The 19,902-nt window shown below is 49.2% G+C and overlaps 1 protein-coding gene across 1 annotated transcript in view; it reads left to right on the forward strand.

Annotated features, from left to right (window-relative positions):
* Nucleotides 1-3,289: 3,289 nt before the first annotated feature.
* Nucleotides 3,290-19,902, forward strand: part of GGA2 (golgi associated, gamma adaptin ear containing, ARF binding protein 2) — a 47,298-nt gene continuing 30,685 nt past the window's right edge. The window contains exons 1-2 of the mRNA XM_055232753.2: nt 3,290-3,525; nt 18,510-18,594. Coding sequence (XP_055088728.1) covers nt 3,426-3,525; nt 18,510-18,594 — 185 coding nt within the window. The 5' untranslated portion in view covers nt 3,290-3,425. The remainder of the gene's footprint in view (nt 3,526-18,509; nt 18,595-19,902) is intronic.

Consider the following 19,902-nt stretch of genomic DNA (forward strand, 5'->3'; position numbering starts at 1 on the left):
AGGATTGAACAAAACGGTATGATTGATCTATTAGACTTAGGTGGGGGAACCCAGCAAGGCCTGTCCAAATTCTTCTTGGCTTACCTGTATATCACTCCTTCCTCCTAGGTATAAGGCAGGAATAAGGGGACATGACCACCTATTATGAGACAAAGTAGCTCAGATAATTGCTTTTTTTTCTTTTCTTTTCTTTCTTTCTTTTTTTTTTTTTTTTTTTTTTTTTGAGACAGAGTCTCATTCCATGCCCAGGCTGGAGTGCAGTGGTGTGATCTCAGCTCATTGCAACCTCCGCCTCCCAGGCTCAAGGGTCCTCCTGCCTCAGCCTCCTGAGTAGCTGGGACTACAAGTGCACACCAGCACACTCAGCTAATTTTTGTATTTTTTTGTAGACACGGGGTTTCACCATGTTGCCCAGGCTAGTCTTGAACACCTGGACCCACGTGATCTGCCTGCCTCGGCCTCCGAAAGTGCTGGGATTACAGGTGTGAGCCACCGTGCCTGACTGAGAATTTCTTTATGGCCAACTCTTAAACAGAAATAAGGGAAGGTTGGAGTAATATGTCTAGGTTTTGTGGTTGGCTTTAGGGGAGAGGGGTTTGAGTTTCCCTGACCCATCTTGGGAAAGAGGAGTTGGAGTTTCTGTGGCTTGCCTTGGGAGAAGAAAGACGGGCAGGAGGTCAGAGAACCTTTGCTCTGAGGCTGCTTCTGAGGCTTTCCACTGTTTTTGAGTTCAAAGTACTCGCTATGCCAAAATTCCGTGCTCTGGGATATGGTTTTCTGAGCTCCAACAATGTAAAAATGTTAAAGGATTGCAGGTGCTTACAATAAGTAAAGTTTCAGGAGTTGAAGGATGGTCCTTGGCAAACTGTAGAGCTCATGCCCCCTCTAGCATGTGCAGGCTCTAGTCATATCCAGGTTTTGTTGCAGTGTGGAAAGCCGGGTCCAGTGTTGCCAGATGTTTAGAATCTTCAAGAGATAAATATGTATTAAAGATTTTATTTAGGCCAGGTGCAGTGGCTCACGCCTGTATTTCCAACACTTTGGGAGGCCTAGGTGGGCGGATCACCTGAGGTTAGGAGTTTGAGACCAGCCTGGCCAACCTGGTGAAACCCTGTCTCTACTAAAAATACCAAAATTAGCCGGGTGTGGTGGTGGGCGCCTGTATTCCCAGATGCTCAGGAGGCTGAGGCAGGGGATCGCTTGAACCCAGAGGTTGCAGTGAACAGAGATTGCACCATTGCACTCCAGCCTGGACAACAGAGCGAGACTCTGTCTCAAAAAAAAAAAAAAAAGATTTTCTTTAACTCCTTAATGAGGAAACTGGTGAGATGTTCAAACCAGTCCAAAGAATGGACGTCATGTATAGATCAGGAATGTTGAAATAGATGTGCAAGTGGGGGCAGAACTGGTTTTTCCACAAGAAGTTTGTGTGTTCCCAGGACAATATTCCTTTGCATGTGTGTGGACAAGAATCATCACCCATTGCTATTCAGTTACCTACAAGGAAGAATTTGTGCTTCTGTATGGCGTATGTACCTATGGTCTAAGAAGAATGTGTGTTCTGAGTTCCAAGCTACGGAATCACGGAGTGGCCAGCCCGGAGGTTCACTCTATCTAAGAGGAACATCTGAACCCTTGGCCCCATCCTGTGGAACGCAGGCCATAGGGGGGATCAAGGCCCTTTGTTTGGGGTTAAATTGAGGTTGTCAGGTGGAGATTGCTAGGGGAAGGGTGCTAGTTGAAAATACTATATAAACTGATGCTCTTTATAAATGGTAGTGGTCCTCCTGTCCAGCCCACTGCCACTAGACCACCCCGTAAGTCCCCTCAGTAAACCTGCCTCATTCAGTGGCTCTGGGTCTCTTCTTCCGCCATCCCTACTGAAGTTAATAGGGGTGCGGCACAACAGCTTCAATGGAAAATTATGCATTGTCTACACAGCACAACCTTCCAGGTTCTAGCCTTTCTTTGTCTTTGAGAAGTCTTGTAACTCTGTTAAGTTGTAGACAGCTGATAGCAATGCAAAACAATTCTTGCCTATAAATAGGTAAATTAATTCCCCTCACTGGAGGGATAGCTCTCACCCCAGTGGAAAAGCCAGTTTTGCGTCCATTTGCACATTCGTCTTACATTCCTTTTTTTTCAGATAAATTTGCTCTTCTTTGACTTCATTTTTGGATTGATTATAACATCTGCTTGGTTCCCTCGTAATTAAATAAAATATTTAACACGTGTTCATTTCATAATTATGAGAATCATGACATACTTTTTTGGGAAAATTATCTTTTAACAAAATAAGCAAGTAAATAATATATCGATGGTGTACTGTGTGATGCAGAAAATAAAGCAGAGTATTGAGGAATACAGAACATGTTATTTTAGAAGTGTTCCAGGAAACCGGGGAGGCGGAGGTTGCAATGAGCCGAGATCTCGCGCCACTGCACTCCAGCCTGGGCGACAGAGCGAGACTCCATCTAAAAAAAAAAAAAAAAAGAAGTGTTCCAGGAAAACCCTTCTGTGAATAAAAATGCAAACACATAGGCCGGGCGCGGTGGCTCATGCCTGTAATCCCAGCACTTTGGGAGGGGGAAGCGGGCAGATCACGAGGTCAGGAGTTCGAGACCAGCCTGGCCAACATAGTGAACCCTCCCTCGTCTCTACTAAAAATACAAAAAAATTAGCTGGGTGTGGTGGCACGCACCTGTAGTCCCAGCTACTCAAGAGGCTGAGGCAGGAGAATCGCTTGAACCCAGGAAGCGGAGGTTGCAGTGAGCCGAGATGGCACCACTGCACTCCAGCCTAGGCGACAGAGTGAGACTCCGTCTTAAAAAAAGAAAAAAATAAAAATAAAAAATAAATGCAAGCACTTTGGAAAGTCGAGGTAAGAGATCTTGTAGCCCAGGAGTTTGAGACCACCCAGGCAACATGATGAAACCCAGTCTCTACCAAAAACACACACACACACAAATTAGCCAGGCGTGGTGGTGCCCGCCCCTAGTCCCAGCTCCTCCGGAGATTGAGGCGGGAGGATCCCTTGAGCCTAGGAGGTGGAGGCTGCAGTGAGCTGTGATCACGCCATTGGACTCCAGCCTGAGTGACAGAGCAAGACGCCGTCTCTTTAAAAATGCTAAAGGAATTATTCATGTTCTTCTGAAAATCAAATTTAACTGGGCGTCTTGTATTTTATCTGGCAACAGTAGGGTGAGTGGTCTTAGAAGACCCGCGCTGGGTGGAGGGATCTGGGCTGAGAAATGTCCCCGCCCAGCCCGCGTGGAGGCGGGGCCTGGGGTGGGCGTGGCACCATTGGTCCCCGCCCCGTCACGTATCCACCGCTCCTGCCGCGCAGTCAGCCGAGGAGAGCGCCAGGCTGCTACGGCAGCTAAAGAAGCAGTGGCGCCCGTGGCCGCAGCGTCGGGGCTGGAGCGATGGCGGCGACCGCGGTGGCGGCGGGGGCGGGGGCTGTGGCGGGAACCGAGTCGGCCCAGGGTCCCCCGGGCCCGGCAGCGGCGCTGGAGCTGTGGCTCAGTGAGTAGCCTGGCAGGCCCTCGGCGCGGCCGCTGCGCTGCACGTGAGGCCTCGCTTCCCGCCTCTCGGGGCCTTGCTTCGGGGCGGGCGGCCGCAGGGGAGGCCGGCGGCCGGGTTGGGGATCTGGGCCCGGCGCGGTGGGGAGGATCGCCCAGAGGTCCCCCGAGAGGAGCCCCAAGCATCCGCCGGGGCTGCGGCCCGCTTCTGAGCTCTGCCTCTCCCCCTCCGCCCACCCCCGACTTAACCGCAGCACGGGACCCCGACCCCGACCCCGACCCCAGTGGCTACGTGACCTGCGCTTTCCCCTGCGCCAGGCACTGTGCTCACAGCGGCTCAGTCCTGCTTAATTCTCGTTCCTACCCCGAGCTGGCTTCTATTATTAACCCCACTAGGGAAGCGGGGACGTTGAGGCTTAAGGAGACGCAGTCGTGCAAGACATGCAGTCTGTTTGGGGCTGAGAAAGATCTCTATCTGGCTACCGCGTCAAAAAAAGCTTTTTTACTTTTTGTGTTTACTTTGGCTAGACTTTTTTTTTTAAACACACACACACACATATGTGAGTGTGTGTGTGTGTGTGTATATATGTATTTTTTTTTCTCTAACAGACGGGGTCTCATTATGTTACCCTGGTTGGGCCCTTGGCCAGAATTCTTCTGCATGTCTCCTGTAAGCTTCACAGTAATCTTAGGGGTTATTATTATCTCCGTTTTACCAATGAGGGATTGAGGTTCAAAGAGGATAAAGAATATTCCCCTTGTACCCAGCTCTGCTAGGTGCCAGGAACACTGAGATGCATAACACAGGGTCCTTGCTCACAAAAACATTTTTTAGTGGGTACAAGCCGGCAGTCACATCACCTTACTAACGGGATTGGCGAGGAGGAGGAGGGCGTTCGTTTCACCTGTGGTGGTAGGAGTTGGTTTACCTGGGGGTCGTCACAGCCAACCGCATTCTAGGCAGAAGAAACTGCGTGTGCAAAAGCTGGGGACGAGAGAATGTGGAGCACTCCGGGAACAAGTAGGTCAGTCCGCTGGAGTGCAAGCCTAAAGCGCAGGAATCCGGGAAAGGGGCTGCACGGCTAATTGGGGCGAGATCTTCAAGAACCTTGTGTGCTGCAGAAAGGAGTTTATGTTTTATCCGAGGGCGGGAGAGCTGTTTGGGAGTTTTCAGCCAGAGAATCTGATCAAGGAAGCCTGTTAAAGGCGTCACTTGCAGCCATATGGTGCTAAATTGGGCGGAGAGGGTGAGACTTCAGGCAGGGAGAGCGGCTAAAAAGCTCTTTTGGTGATGGTTGGGGGCTGCAGGAGGACTAAGGCAGTGGGGAGAGGGAGAAGCAACGAGCAGGTGTAGTCGGCAGCTTCGGTGCCTTGGAATGCAGACAGGGGACAAGGAGAAATCTAGGCTAGATCGAGGGTTTCAGGCTCGAGGAACAGGCAGAGAAGGTTGAGATGTGGAGTTTGAGGTGCTTGTGGCATAGTCAAAAAAGAGATGCCCTCTAGGCAGCTGGTTGGCACTGGAGAGGGCAAGTGTGGGACGTACGGTTTGGGAGTCTGGTTCATTGGCAGTGAGCTAGTGGGAGAAACTTGTGTATATTAAGAGCAGAGGTTTGGAGAGAGAGTGTGGGGAGCCCCAGCATTGAAGAGGCCGTTGGGAAAAGACTGAAGGCTGAGCAGAAACAGGCAGGGGGAGACCTGCAGGGGCACCCACTGATAGCAAAGGAGGGATGTGGTTGTAACGTAGTTTTGCTGCTTAAAGATGGAGGAGAATGAGGAAGGAGAAGAGGGAACTTTGAATTTGGTAACCAACCAGTTATTTAATGAGACATCCTTGAGTTAAACAGTAGAGATAGAAGGTAGTAGTTTTAGGAGGCAATGGAGAACAGAATGCTTAGACTGGAGTTGCAAAAAAAAAAAAAGGCTGCTCATGCCCAGCACTTTGGGAGGCTGAGGTGGGCCGATCCTTTGAGGCCAGGAGTTTAAGACCAGCCTGGACAACATGGTGAAACCCCGTCTCTACTAAAATACAAAAAATAGCCATGCGTGGTGGCGCACACCTGTAATTCCAGCTACTTGGGAGGCTGAGGTGGGAGGATCACTTGAACCCTTGGGGCAGAGGTTGTGGAGGTGGAGCCAAGATTGCACCACTGCACTCCAGCCTGGGTGGCAAGGCGAAAATCTGTCTCAAAAAAAAAAAAAAAAAAAAGTAGCCGGAGTAAGAGAAAGTAGCTGCCTCAGGTGGAGGAGATAAAAGGAGTGCTTGGAACTGAGGCTGCCCAAGGACACAGTTCTTCAACTCCAGCTTTTTTTGAAACAGAGTCTCACTGTGTCACCCAGGCTGGAGTGCAGTAGCATGATCTCAGCTCACTGCAGCTTACCCCTCCTGGGCTCAAGCGTTTTTCCCACATCAGCCTCCCCAGTTCTAGCTTTTTTAAAATGTATTTTTATTTATTTATTTATTTTTGAGATGGAGTCTCACTCTGTTGCCCAGGCTGAGTGCAGTGGTGCCATCTCGGCTCTCTGCAACCTCTGCCTCCTTGGTTCAAGCAATTCTCCCGCCTCAGCCTCCCAAGTGGCTGGGATTACGGGCACACACCACCACAACAGGCTAATTTGTGTGTGTGTGTGTGTGTGTGTGTGTGTGTGTGAGAGAGAGAGAGAGATGGAGTTTCGCTCTTGTCCAGGCTGGAGCACGGTGGCACGATCTCGGCTCACTGCAACGTCCGCCTCCCAGGTTCAAGCAATTCTCCTGCCTCAGCCTCCCAAGTAGCTGGGATTACAGGTGTTAGCCACCACGTCTGGCTAATTTTTGTATTTTTAGTAGCGACGGGGTTTCACCATGTTTGTCAGGCTGGTCTCAAACTCCTGACCTCAGGTGATCTGCCTGCCTCAGCCTCCCAAAGTGCTGGGATTATGTGCATGAGCCACTGCACCTGGCCCGGGCTAATTTTTAATATTTTTTGGTAGAGACGGGGTTTCACCGTGTAAGCCAGGCTGGTCTCAAACTCCTGACCTCAAGTTATCTGCCAGTCTTGGCCTCCCAAAGTGCTGGGATTATAGGCATGAGCCACCGTGCTCGGCCTAATTTGTGTTTTATTATTATGTTTTTTTTTCATGGCATATACACTGTATTAAGCTCCAGCTTTTGGGGGCAGTGTCCCAAAGTTGCTAGATCTTCCTGTTTTTCAGGAACGGCTAGACCCTATATTCTTAAGTGAAATATCTTGGGTTTTCAGAAGTAGGTGCCTACTTTGGACCGTAATTTGGGGAAGGCCAGGCAGAATAAATGTGTGGGGAGGGTGCAGCCAGTGGCCTCCTCAGCCATTTTTCATGAGGCTTGAATGTAGAAGGAGGGAGAGAGAATAGCAAGAGGGAATTTAGGAGTAAAGGAGATTCTTAGAAGGAGAGGGGGCATGTGAGCCCCTCTTTGTGTTGATGTTCCTTTGGGGAACTGCCCCTCCCCCATTCTGGGTCCAGTGTCCCATCCATTGCAGAGGGGCCTGAAGGTGCTGAAGGAGCTCAGAGCCAGAGCAAAAAGGGGGGACCTGGCCTCACAGAGAGGAAGGACACCTTTTGTTTTTCTGACTGTCTGGGGAAGGAGATCAAGATGATTGCACATGCAAACAAGTTCATCAGTGCCACCATTGCCACCTGAGTATTAGGTGCTCAAGTGGAACAGGGGACTTGAGGAAGGTGGGGAAGCGTGGGGGAGTGGCTGGTGAGGCAAACCGAAGGGGATCCACCCGGACAGAGAGCTGGGTTTCTCAACCTTTGCACGAGTGACATCTTGGGCCCGATAATTCTGTGTTGTGGGGGCTGACCTGTGCACTGTAGGATGTTTAGTGGCATCCCTGGCCTAAACCCACTGGATACCAAAGCTCACACCCTTCCTCCCAGTCATGACAGCCAAAAATGTCACCAGATACTGCCACGTTTCCCCAGGGTTGAGTGGGATGGGATCACTCCTGCCCATCTCCCCGCTGAGTTCCTGAGTGAGGACTGGGGAATGCTGACTGGACATCAGGAATGTGGGTTGCAGTCTTCATGGCTGTATTTGTTGTTGTTTTCTTCTGGGAGTAGGAGCAGAGAAGATGAAGTGAACGATGGGTTAAGCCAGATTTGTTGGGATGGCGGGGCATTGGTGCTGCAATGGAGGGATAAGGGGGTCGTGGGATTGATGGTATGGCCAAGACATGGGTGTAGTTGAAGGCAAAAGTGCATGGCTCTGAGCTACGTAAAGTCACCAGGGGGTTGTGTCTGAGGACTGGCCAAGCTCAGGTCGCTGGCCAAGCTCAGGTCCCTGCAAACAAGGCAGTTGTATCTTTAAGATGGGAAGAGAGTAATAAAACCTCTTCTTAGGGTTGTTGAGAGAATCAAAGGCTTTAATACACAGAAAGCACTTAAAATAGTGCCTTACTATGCTTGTAGTAAGTGCCCAAGAAGCGCTAGCTATTATTATCATTAGGCTTTTATAGCTGCAAGTAATCGAAACTAACTCATACCCATACCCGCTTACCAAAAAAAGGAAAGTAAAGAAAGTCCCAGAGTAGGGGTAGGCTCAGTCCAGGAGCTCCACGGTTCACTTCTTTGATTGAATTTTCTCTGCTTTGCTCTTCTCCCTACTTCAATCCCAGCAGAATTTCTTTTCCCCATTGATTTGCAAGAGTTATTGTTCTTCTGCCTGTTGGCTTGGGTTTTGTGTCCACCTTGGAGTCAGCATGACCTGGGGTCATGAAATATGAAGATGGCCAGACCTGGGGTGGGGTGGGGGACAGTACCCAACCCAGAGCCAAGGGTGGGGAGGGTGAATGGGGGACCTGGAATTGAGGAGAGGGGTTGTTCCCAGAGGAGTATCAGGAAGCCGTTAACCAGAATCTCATGCCTTAAAAATACAAACGGCAGCGCCTGTGCATTCTGTCATTCAGTTCTGTGGCGTTTTTTTCCACTTCATGTATTTTGGTCATTGTTCCACATGACTGCAGATGTAGCTGCCTTGTTCTTTTAAATGAAAAGCCTTAGATGCCCCGTTGTGTGGGTGTCCTAGGATCCATTTAACCAGGTCCCTGTCGGTGGACATCTTAGGTGTTGCTAGCCTTGCGCTGTTAAAAACAGCACTCAGTCCTCTTGGGCTCTAGGATTCTAGCTCTGCTAGTGCTGCCAGGGAGGCCATGGCTTAGTAAAAGCTGGGTGCTCGGTAAATCTGTTTCTTCCTTCCACTTGTTCCTACTGCCAGGTGGGGATGTGTAGGACATTCCCATGCTGGGTCTGGAGGTTTTCACATGTGCTGAATTGGATGATTGCTGGACTCTTGGGGTCCACGTGTCCCTCCCGGGGAAGGAGTCCCCCTGCAGCATGGACTGCTGAAGGATTGCATTGTACTCCTCGGGGTGACCACTTCCTCACAGTCTTGGGGCTCCCCTTGCTAGCACAGGCAACTGCTGGTGCCAGGGTCATGACCCCGGTGGTTGGTTGGCAGCTGACTTGGGATGGTTTGGCTTCTGAATTAGTCACTCTTGGATGAGCCATTTCACTCACAGCCGGAGGTCTCAGCTGTTTTCTTAACACCTCTGGCCCTGTAGCACGCTTGAAATGAATCATACAAACACTGCTTTTAGTGGGGAAATACATGGCAGCAGTGTTATTTCTCAGCACCCCTCTGTCCTGCTCAAGTGCCAGCTATAAATAAACCACCTTGGAGTCTGGGATAGCCCAAAACAGAGAAGGCATCCTTTGAATTTCTCCCTGGCCGTGCCTTGTCTGGCCTCTATCTAGTCCTTGGAGCAGATTGGTGTCAAACAGACCTGCGGCGGTTGCTGTGGCCTGGTCAGACCCAGCTGCTGGCCCCCTGGGCGTCATTTTTTGGAGCTGCTCAAGTCTTCTGAAATAGTTTGTGCAGGCTGGGATTATGTGTTTAGGGGCCCAGTTATTTTAGAACTGAGATAGCCATCTCCCCGTATTATCAGTATGTCCAGCCAGCTGGCCAAACACTGTCTAGCAAAAGAGGAATCATTCATTCAGTAGATACCTGCCAGCAACTCTTCTAGGTGCTGGAGCCTGTGAGAGTGAATGAGACAGGCCTGCTTTTTGCCTTCGAAGAGTTTATGAGCACGAAGATCAAGCTGGCTTCCAAGAGAGGCCCTAACTTTGTCAAGGAACTGAAGACCTCACCGCAAGAGTGGTTAGAAACACATCCAGGCTGTGGAGCTAGGCCAGCCTGTGACTTAATTTTTGTTTCTGCCACTCCCTTGCTTTGTGGCTGGGTAGGTTTCTTCATCTGTAAAATGGTGTAGATGATCGTGCCAACCTGGATTGTTCTGAGGACATCTGGCATGGTACCTGGCCCATAGTAGGTACTTTTTTTTTTTTTTTTTTGAGGCGGAGTCTCTCTCTTATTACCCAGGCTGGAGTGCAATGGCACAATCTCGGCTCACCGCAACCTCCGTCTCCCGGGTTCAAGCAATTCTCCTGCTTTAGCCTCCCAAGTAGCTGGGACTGCAGGCATGCAGCACCACACCTGGCTAATTTTGTATTTTTAGTAGAGACGGGGTTTCTCCATGTTGGTCAGGCTGGTCTTGAACTCCCAACCTCAGGTGATCCGCCCACCTCGGCATCCCAAAATGCTGAGATTACAGGCATGAGCCACCACGCCCGGCCCCATAGTTAGGTACTTTTAAAAATGACGGTTACTGTTACTTTTGAGCCATGATAAATCTTTTTTTTTTCCCCCACAGGAGAATCCATTTTCCTTTTATTCAGTATGCAGTGGAGCTAAAGTGCAGGGCATGAAGTATTTTACACAGAATTTTAAGTTCTTATGTATAGGTTTTCATGGAAATTTCAAAATTTAACAATGATGGGATAATAGCTAATAAACTGATCATAAGTACATTATCACTAGGTTTCAGCAATTCTTATTTTGCCATTTATTTTCAACTATCAATCCAAATATCTTAGTAGTATTTTAAATCAAATATAAGATATAATATCATTAATTTTGGAAAAATTTAAGTAACTATATCTGACAAGTAAAGATAAAAAAGAAAATATCATTATTACAACTAATACAATTTTTAATATATAAAATAGATCAATTTGTGTATTCACCAAAGAGTAGACTCTACAACCACTGAAGGCTTTGCATGAAATGTTTTAACATGTTTCATCTAATATTTCATCTTCAGAACAAAAAATACATGAAAATATTCAATTATGTATAAAGGGCTATAGACTATGGTTGGAGGAGGAAATCGCAAATCGACAGTGGGATATTCCAAACCACTGTATTGTGAAAGCAAACACAAGAAAGAAAATAGGGATTCCTATTGTTCCTGATAAAAGGAAAGGAAAGGTAACTCGCAGAGAGCCACCCCCTCACTTTGCCATATTCAAATGTCTAGAACAAGGCACAGGTCTGGCCATACCCAAGGAAAGATGAGGATTCAGGGTGTAACAAAAGACAGCAGAGATCATGGGGCGTCTTAGGATTCTGCCCCCCACATCCACCCTTGCACAAAAACTTAATCTGACATCTCACATTGGTGGGGATCTGATGTTCTTGTAAGAAAAAAAGTCTCAGAAAGTGTTTCCCTTGTAGACTGTGAGGCAGTTGATCCTCAGCACTTTCTATTTTGGAAGCCAGAAAATTCTTGACTGAGAAGGGGGGCAGTCCTGTGCACCATAGGATTCCCTTTGTTGACTGCATGTCAGTGGGTGCCACCAGCTATTACAACCAGAACTGTGTGGGCAAACTTCCTCAGGATGCAGAAGCTGCTCCCGTGAGAACCGCTGCTCCTCTCCATATGTGAACAGGCTGACAGATGCAGGCAGCACCAGCAATCTCTTGAACCACTGAGGTGCACTGGAAAATGTGAGTCGCAGTGTGTCCCTGTGTTAGAATTATTAAGAGGCTTTTGTTGACAATTGCTGAGACCATACAGTGCACCACAGCAAGATTAGCTGGGAAAATGATCTTCTGATAAAGGTTTGAACCCAGATGTTCCTCTCTTGTTGTTTTCCTGGAACTGGGTAAATTCAGTTTTCACTTCCGTAGCTCCCCTAACAATCCCAAGGCCAGGTCTTTTACTGCTTCCCTAGGTGGTGTGACCATTATCGGCCTGGGGGAAGATGAACTGATTTCATCTCTTCCTTTATAATCATGACATAGGGGCCTCATTTCACATGCACAGATTCCCTCCAAAGAGTAGATGAGCAGGGCTGAGCCACCCTGGTGCTTGCAGTAATGATAGCCTCGCCCCGATGCCACTCTCTCTTCCCACCATTGATGAGTTGTGGGCCATCATGTATTCAGTGCCTCAGTGGACAGAGAACCATACCCAGGTGCTCTCACAAATCTGGAGCCAATTCTAAAGTTTTTTTGGACTCCAGCTCAGCTCATACCACTGTCACATGCTAGGGACTGTGGGTGACTGTGGACACCACTGGCACCTGCTTGAGACTGTGGGTGACTGTGGACTCTGAGCAGGGATGTGCTGTGTCCATGTGACACTCCTTCTCCCCAAGAGTTGTTCAAGAAGGTGGTGCCCTAGGAATGCCACCTGGACCCAGTGGAACAAGAAGGGCAGAAAGCACCTGGCACCCACTGTTCATACTGCCATCACCCAGTTCCACAATGTGGCTAACTTGAAGATGTTTCCTCTCGATGAAAATCCTAAACAACAACAAAAAAAGAAAATCCTAATTTTGTTGTTTCTTTCAGCAGAATGATATTTTCTAGTCTTGACAGTTGAGAAGTTTAGAATCTTATAATGTTAATTTCTCTCTTTAAGATGGCATTAGTGCACCGAATACCAATGAAATTCATGCTGATAGCCCTTGTCCTAGCAGTGGCATGTTGATGCAAGTCTTTGTATTCACATGGCCATGGCACAGCCTCCAGTTTCTGTGCTTTATCTTTGTGAAGAAAACTAAATAGAAAATACAAGTCACGGTCATTTGCCAAGGCACGCAGGTCGAAGTAATATCTTGCATAAACACTGGCAGACACATGAATATTAAACTCCAGTAGCTCCAAAGAACACTTCTCCATCTTGCTCATGTTCTCAACTGCAATGTCCTTGGGATTCTGGCTGTCATCCACACTCTACAGACCACGATTTCTCCAAACCTTGGAGGCAAGAAGCATGGCTCCGAAGACAATCTTTTTCCAATTAGTAGGACAAAGAGCGATGTTACCATAGTTAAAAGTCGTTCGATGTACACCAAAGCTACGATTGCACATGGAGCTATTAGTTTTATGACTTGAAAAAGAGTACAGAAATATCTGAAAGTACAGTTGCGTTTGGGATCATGCTCGAAGGATTTCCCTGGAATCTTCTCTTGTGAAAGTGGATGTATTGGCTTGTCAAAAAATATCCAGAGATCTATTTGTGTATCTGTGCTTTATGTTGTAATATATTGCCCAAGTCACACTTTCTAATGTGTGTCTAAGATCAGGCTGGCTGACGGTGCTGTTATCTAGCAATATGGTATAACACGAGGTGTATTTTCTATCAAGATGCCATGGAGGTATGTAATATAGGTGAGAGCTCCTCCTCTTTTCTTGCACACTCATTTGATATTTTCTCAAAAAAAGTGTACTTTCCCCTGGATGGTCAGAAGCAAAATATTTGGGCATCTCCTGGTCGCTGATGTGCTGCAGGTCATGGCCCTCGCGGGCTCCTAAATCCGACTGGGCAGGCTCCACAGCAGTGGGGTGTGGCGCTACTGCCACCTCCACCTGCATGATGTTATAGCTGCAGGGCGGTTCCGCCCACCACGCCCTGCACTGGCTTTGCTTGGGGCTGGCATTGGAGAGCAGTATGTTCCATCTGCGTCACCTCTGCTCCTCTCTGCCTCGGCCTGCACCTTTGCTTGACGCTGCCTCATAGATGTCAGCACTGCAGGACAGCTCCCCAGACCCCCCACGCTGGCCCCGCTTGGGGCTGGCGTTGGGGAACAGCATGTTCCATCTGCTGTGCCTCCACTCCTCTCTGCCTTGGCCTGCACCTCTGCTTGCCACCACCTCATAGATGTCAGAGCCACAGTACAGCTCCGTAGACCCCCTGGGCCGACCCTGCCTAGGGCTGGCATTGGCGCTCAAGCAACAGCTCAGTGTGTTCCCCATGAGGCAGCTCGGCTCCTGGCTCCTCTCCAGCAGCTTGGGCCTTCCCTTGCTTCCAAGTCTGCAGAGGTCAGCACTTATACCTCTTCCCAGCAAAGGCACGCTGGCAGGGCCAGCCCACTAGCAGCCCGCACTCCACCTCAGCTGCCTCCCCTGAGCTGCCTTGTCTACAAGGGTCACTTGGGAACCTGTTTGGTTTCTTTAAAATGGGCCTAGATACAACAAGCCTGAGAGCTGTGATTGCGGAGAAGAGAGCACAGAGGGAGCTCCTCTTCCTTCCACTGCTTCCCACCAACTGAAGGAAGTTGCCCTGCCAACCACCAGAGCTCCCTCCTGGTTCCCAGGAACCAATCAGGCCCAGAGTCCCCTCCACATGCCCCGTTCCCATCGTGAGGCAGGAGCCTAGGCATGTGGCTCACCTGGCCCCGCCCTGCCAGCAGCCCCGCCCCTACCTTTCATTCATTGCTGGCTGCTGGAAGCTTTCAGGTTTCTACACTGTGAGGAAGATCTTATGGTTTCAACAAACGAAGAGGCTTATGTAAAAGAAAACTGAGCCGGGCGCAGTGGCTCACATCTGTAATCCTGACACTTTGGGAGGCCGAGGCGGGCGGATCGTGAGGTCAGGAGATCGAGACCATCCTGGCTAACATGGTGAAACCCCATCCCTACTCAGGTGATCTTCCTGCCTCAGCCTCTCAAAGTGCTGGGATTACTGACAAATCTTGACTGAGTCCTCATGATACAAGCTCTAGCAAATAAGAAAGAAACCGCCTTACATTTTGTAGATTGTATTGCTGCTTGGCCTTGGTTAAGGGTTTGGAATGTAATTTAACCTCAGAGAGGTTTTTTCTTTCTTTAAGAAAGCTGGTGGCCGGGCGCAGTGGCTCACGCCTGTAATCCCAGCACTTTGGGAGGCCGAGGTGGGCGGATCACGAGGTCAGGAGATCGAGACCACGGTGAAACCCCATCTCTACTAAAAATACAAAAAATTAGCCAGGCGTAGTGGCGGGCGTCTGTAGTCCCAGCTACTCGGGAGGCTGAGGCAGGAGAATGGCGTGAACCCGGGAGGCGGAGCTTGCAGTGAGCCGAGATCGTGCCACTGCGCTCCAGCCTGGGCGACAGAGCGCGACTCCGTCTCAAAAAAAAAAAGAAAGCTGGTGCTGGCCGGGCACGGTGGCTTACGCCTGTAATCCCAGCACTTTGGGAGGCCGAGGCGGACGGATCACGAGGTTAGTAGTTCGAGACTAGCCTGGCCAATATAGTGAAACCCCGTCTCTACTAAAAATATAAAAAATTAGCCAGTCATGGTGGTGGGCACCTGTGATCCTAGCTACTCGAGAGGCTGAGGCTGGAGAATCGCTTGAACCTGGGAGGCAGAGGTTGCAGCGAGCTGAGATTGTGCCACTGCACACCAGCCTGGGTGACAGAGCGAGACTCCATATCAAAAAAAAAAAAAGGTGGTGCCCATCAGTGCTGTGTCTCTTTCACTTGGCAGCCAGGGAGGAGTGAGAAGGCTCTGGATTCTGTGGGGGGAGCTTGGGCCATGCCTCCTGTTCTCTGCCTCTCCTGTTCTCTCCCTGCCTCCCCCTGTTCTCTCCCTGCCTCTCCTCTTCTCTCCCTCCAGGTCCAGTCACATGCTGAGGTCAGAATTCTTTTGAGGTGTCAACCTTGACCTTGTAGTGAACTGAAACAGAAGCTTAAATGGTATAGACTTTAGGTGATTCAGACACATAATCGCTGAGAATCACTGCTTTAAATAATTTATTTGATGAGTTTCTATGTTGTACCTATGGGTAAGGCACTGTAGGGAAGATATGGCTTCTGCCCTCAAGGTTTCATTCTCTTTAGGTAGGACAAGACATGTCTACATATTACAGTAAAAGCCAGAGACTGTACGTAATAATAAACAATTATCCTTTGTAGATCTCTTACTGCGTGCTGCTGTACTAAGCATTTTAGACACCTTCTCCCTTAAATCCCACGACAGTCCCATGAGGAAGGTACTGTTTTCCTTGTTTTCTTTTTGTAAATATATTTGTAGAGATGGGGCCTCACTATGTTGTCCAGGCTTGTCACGAAGTCCTGGGCTCAGGCGATGCTCCTACCTTGGCCTTCCAAAGTGCTGGGATTACAGGCATGAGACACTGTGCCCAGACTGTTTTTATTATTTTTGAGACAGGGTCTCATTTTGTCCCCCCAGGCTGGAGTGCAGTTACACAATCATAGCTCACTGTAGCCTCGACCTCCTGGGCTCAAGTGATGCTCCTGAGTAGCTAGGACTGCAGGTGTGTGCCACCATGCCTGGCTGTTTTTTTTTGTTCGTTTGTTTTGTTTTTTGTTTTTTTTTTTTGGAGACAGAGTCTCACCCTGTCACCCAGGCTGGAGTGCAGTGTCGCAATCTCAGCTCACTGCAACCTCTGCCCCCCCCGGGTTCAAGTGATTCTCCTGCCTCACCCTACTGAGTAGCTGGGATTATAGATGCACGCCACCATGCCCAGCTAATTATTTGTATTTTGGTAGAGACGGGGTTTCACCGTGTTGCCCAGGCTGGTCTCCAACTCCTGAGTTCAGGCAATCCGCCCTCGGCCTCCCAAAGTGCTAGGATTAAGGCGTGAGCCACTGTGCCCAGCCTTCTGACTAATTTTTTTAAAAAATTTCTGTGGAGATTGGGTCTCGTTATGTTGCTCAGGCTGGTCTCGACCTCCTAGGCTCAAGCAGTCCTTCTGCCTTGGCTTCCCAGAGTGCTGGGGTCATAGGCATGAGCTGCAGCACCTGGCCCTATTTTCTTTATTTTATAGTAGAGGAAACTGAGGCTCAGAGAGTCCAAGTACATGTGACTAATGGGTGTAGCTGGAGATCCCTATCGGAGAAGGGGCAGATAAAGTATCTGTTCAGAGGAGGAGGAGACAGCTTTTGTTTTATGGGGACAGCTTTTGTTTTATGGGGACGGGAGATTAAAAGGTCAGAGAAGTCCTTAGGGTGGAATGTGACTTGGGACTCAAGGGTAGATAGGATTTTAAGATGTGGAACATGGGGAGAGAGCTTTGCAGGGGTGGGGAGGAGAATGTAGGAATCAATCACTGATCCTTCCCTCGCCCTTGTGTTCTCTCTTCACTTAGAATGGAGTCAGTGGGCAGGAAGATGGTGATTACCTGTCCGTTGACCCCCCCATCTAGACACATGACTTCCACGTGACATAAACGTGACTGCAGTCAGGAAAAATTCAACTCTGTGCTGTGTTGAGTAATCAGAGGGAGAAGCAGTGGGGCTGGCGCAGTGGGAGGAAGTTTTCTGCAGGAGCTGGAAATTCAGATGGGTCTGGAAGAACATGGATAGGGCACTGAGAGGCACAGAGCGGACACTCGGGCCAGGGGAATAATAATGTCAGAAGTACTGCCCCAAGATGCAACACCTCGTTTCCAGAGCCTAAAAGAGCTGCTCTGTCAGAACCAGTACGGTTTCTCATCGGAGAGGCTGGGCAGGCCAGGATCAGATGGCCAGAGGGGAGTTGGAAGGGTTGTTTTTTTTTTTTGTTTTTGAGACAGGGTCTTGCTCTGCCGCCCAGGTTGGAGTGCAGTGGCATGATCTTGGCTCACTGCAGCCTCAGCCTCCCAGGCTCAAGCAGTCTTTCCACTTCAGCTTCCTGAGTAGCTGTGACTACAGTCACATGCCACCACACCCAGCTAATTTTTCTTTTTTTTTTTTTTAGATGGAGTCTCGCTCTGTTGCCCAGGATGAGTGCAGTGGTGCCATCTCAGCTCACTGCAACCTCCACCTCCTGGGTTCAGGCAATTTTCCTGCCTTAGCTGCCTGAGTAGCTGGGATTACAGGAACACTCCACCACGCCCAGCTAATTTTTTGTATTTTTAGTAGACACAGGGTTTTACCATGTTGGCAAGGCTGGTGTCAAACTCCTGAACTCAAGTGATCTGCCTGCCTCGGCTTCCCAAAGTGCTGGGATTACAGATGTGAGCCATTGCGCCTGGTCTTAATTTTTTAAAATTTTAGTAGGTATGTGATTTCCCCATGTTGCCCATGCTGGTCTCAAACTCCTGGGCTCAAGTGATGCACCTCAGCCCCATGAAGTGCTGGGATTACAGGTGTGAGCCACCGCGCTGCCACTGGAAGTTTTATGAATGGGAAGGTTGGTATTCCTTCTGGTGGTGTGTTCTTGTCTTCCTGTCACACAGCTGAGACACTTCCAGGTGGCCTCTCTTCTGTCTCCGCTTGTCACAGGCCAGGTGGGGGCATCCCAACTCGAGTGTGAAGACAACACCCGGGCCAACCTCTGCACTAAAAGTGGAGCCGCTTTCAGGGGGATAACTTGTCAGTTAATTTTTTTTTTTTTTTTGACACAGAGTATCCTCGTGTCTCCTAGGCTGGAGTGCAGTGGCTCAATCTCGGCTCACTGCAACCTCCACCTCCCAAGTTCAAGCGATTCTCCTGCCTCAGCCTCCCAAGTAGCTGGGATTACAGGCATGCATCACCACGCCTGGCTAATTTTTTTGTATTTTTCGTAGAGACGGGGTTTCATCATGTTGGTCAGGCTAGTCTCAAACTTCTGACCTCAAATGATCCCCCCACCTCGGCCTCCCAAAATGCTGGGATTACAGGCATGAGCCACTGCCCAGCCAGCTTGTTAATTTGCTGGTTCAATCAGCGAATATTCAGTAAGGGCATACCATGTGCCCAATGCTGTGCTGGGTGGTGGTAGGCAGTGCAGGCGCAATTCCTCTCCTTCCAGCTGTCTGCCCACTGGTCTGACCCTGTAGATCTGTGATAAGACAGCTCTTGGCCACCATGTGTATGGGGAGGGGTGTAAATTTCTTCTTATTATGTACTCTCTAACTTTATTATTTATTTGACAGACAAAGCCACAGACCCAAGCATGTCGGAACAGGATTGGTCAGCTATCCAGAATTTCTGTGAGCAGGTGAACACTGACCCCAATGGGTAAGGTGACTTCTCACACACATAGTTGACTCTGGGGGCACCCCACTCTGCCGTTGTCTCTCGAGACTGTTTTAGGGTTAAGCTCTCTAGGCAAGGATCAGTGGCTCATGCCTATAATCCCAGCACTTTGGGAGACCAAGGCGGGAGGATTGCTTGAGCCCAGCCTGGGTGACAGAGCGAGAGACTCTGTCTCAAAAAAATAGAAATACAGTCAGGCTGGCATTCATTCTCTCATTTTCCCCCATAATCCTGAGAACATTATTTTTCTAAAATTAGCAAATTCATGTGGGGAAACACACACACACACACACACACACACACACACACACACGATAGCTCATTTGTAACTGGCAGTAATTTTAAATAGTGTTATAAAACACTAATGCTGAGGACTCTGAATGTTACTGATAGACTATAGACACGTTACCTAATTAAAAGAGATCTGTGTATTTTCCACCATTTAAATGTAATCTTAAGAAAAAGGAAAAGGGGAAGGTTTTATTGAATTCTGTTTCCACAGCATCTGGATAGGACCTGAAGAATCAGAATCAAATGAGTCATCCAGATGTTTTGTTTTTGTTTTGTTTTGTTTTCTTTTTTCTTTCTTTTTTTTTTTTTTCTTGAGACAGAGGGTCTCAAGACTGGAGTGCAAGGGCGCGATCTCAGCTCACTGCAACCTCCACCTCCCGGGTTCAAGCGGTTCTCCTGCCTCAGCCTCCCAAGTAGCTGGGATTACAGGCGTGTGCCTCCACACCTGGCTAACTTTTTGTATTTTTTTAGTAGAGATGGGTTTTCACCATGTTGGCCAGGCTGGTCTCGAACTCTGACCTCAGGTGATCCACCTGCCCTGGCCTCCCAAAGTGCTGGGATTACAGGCGTGAGCCACTGTGCCTGGCCCATCCAGATGTTTAATCTGTGTGGTGTCACATATTTGGCCAGTTTGAACCCAAAGTTCGATCGTACTTTCTGCTCTAGCATTTCCTGGGCGTTTATCACAGCTATACAGGGCCTGTGCGGCTGTGGCTACGCATGGGACTGGGCTGGGACTGGCAGCTTGGAGTTTGGGGGCTGGGGGTTGGCTGAGGGGAGGGCAGTGTGCCCTGGGCAGGAGGAGGACCTTGGGTGCTGTAGGTGCAACCAGGGTGGGTGCGAGGTGGCCCTCTCCAGGGCCCCCACGTGGGCTGTTTGTCAGGCACGCTCCACCTCTGCTTGTGGACACCAGCCCCTCGAAGAAAAGTGACTTTACTGAGCATGCTCAGCCACTCGGGTTAGTTTCTTCTTGCCCGCCCAGAGTCTAGGTCTTTTTGT

This window comes from Symphalangus syndactylus, chromosome 11 (assembly GCF_028878055.3).
Source record: "Symphalangus syndactylus isolate Jambi chromosome 11, NHGRI_mSymSyn1-v2.1_pri, whole genome shotgun sequence".
NCBI classification, from domain to species: Eukaryota; Metazoa; Chordata; class Mammalia; order Primates; family Hylobatidae; genus Symphalangus; species Symphalangus syndactylus.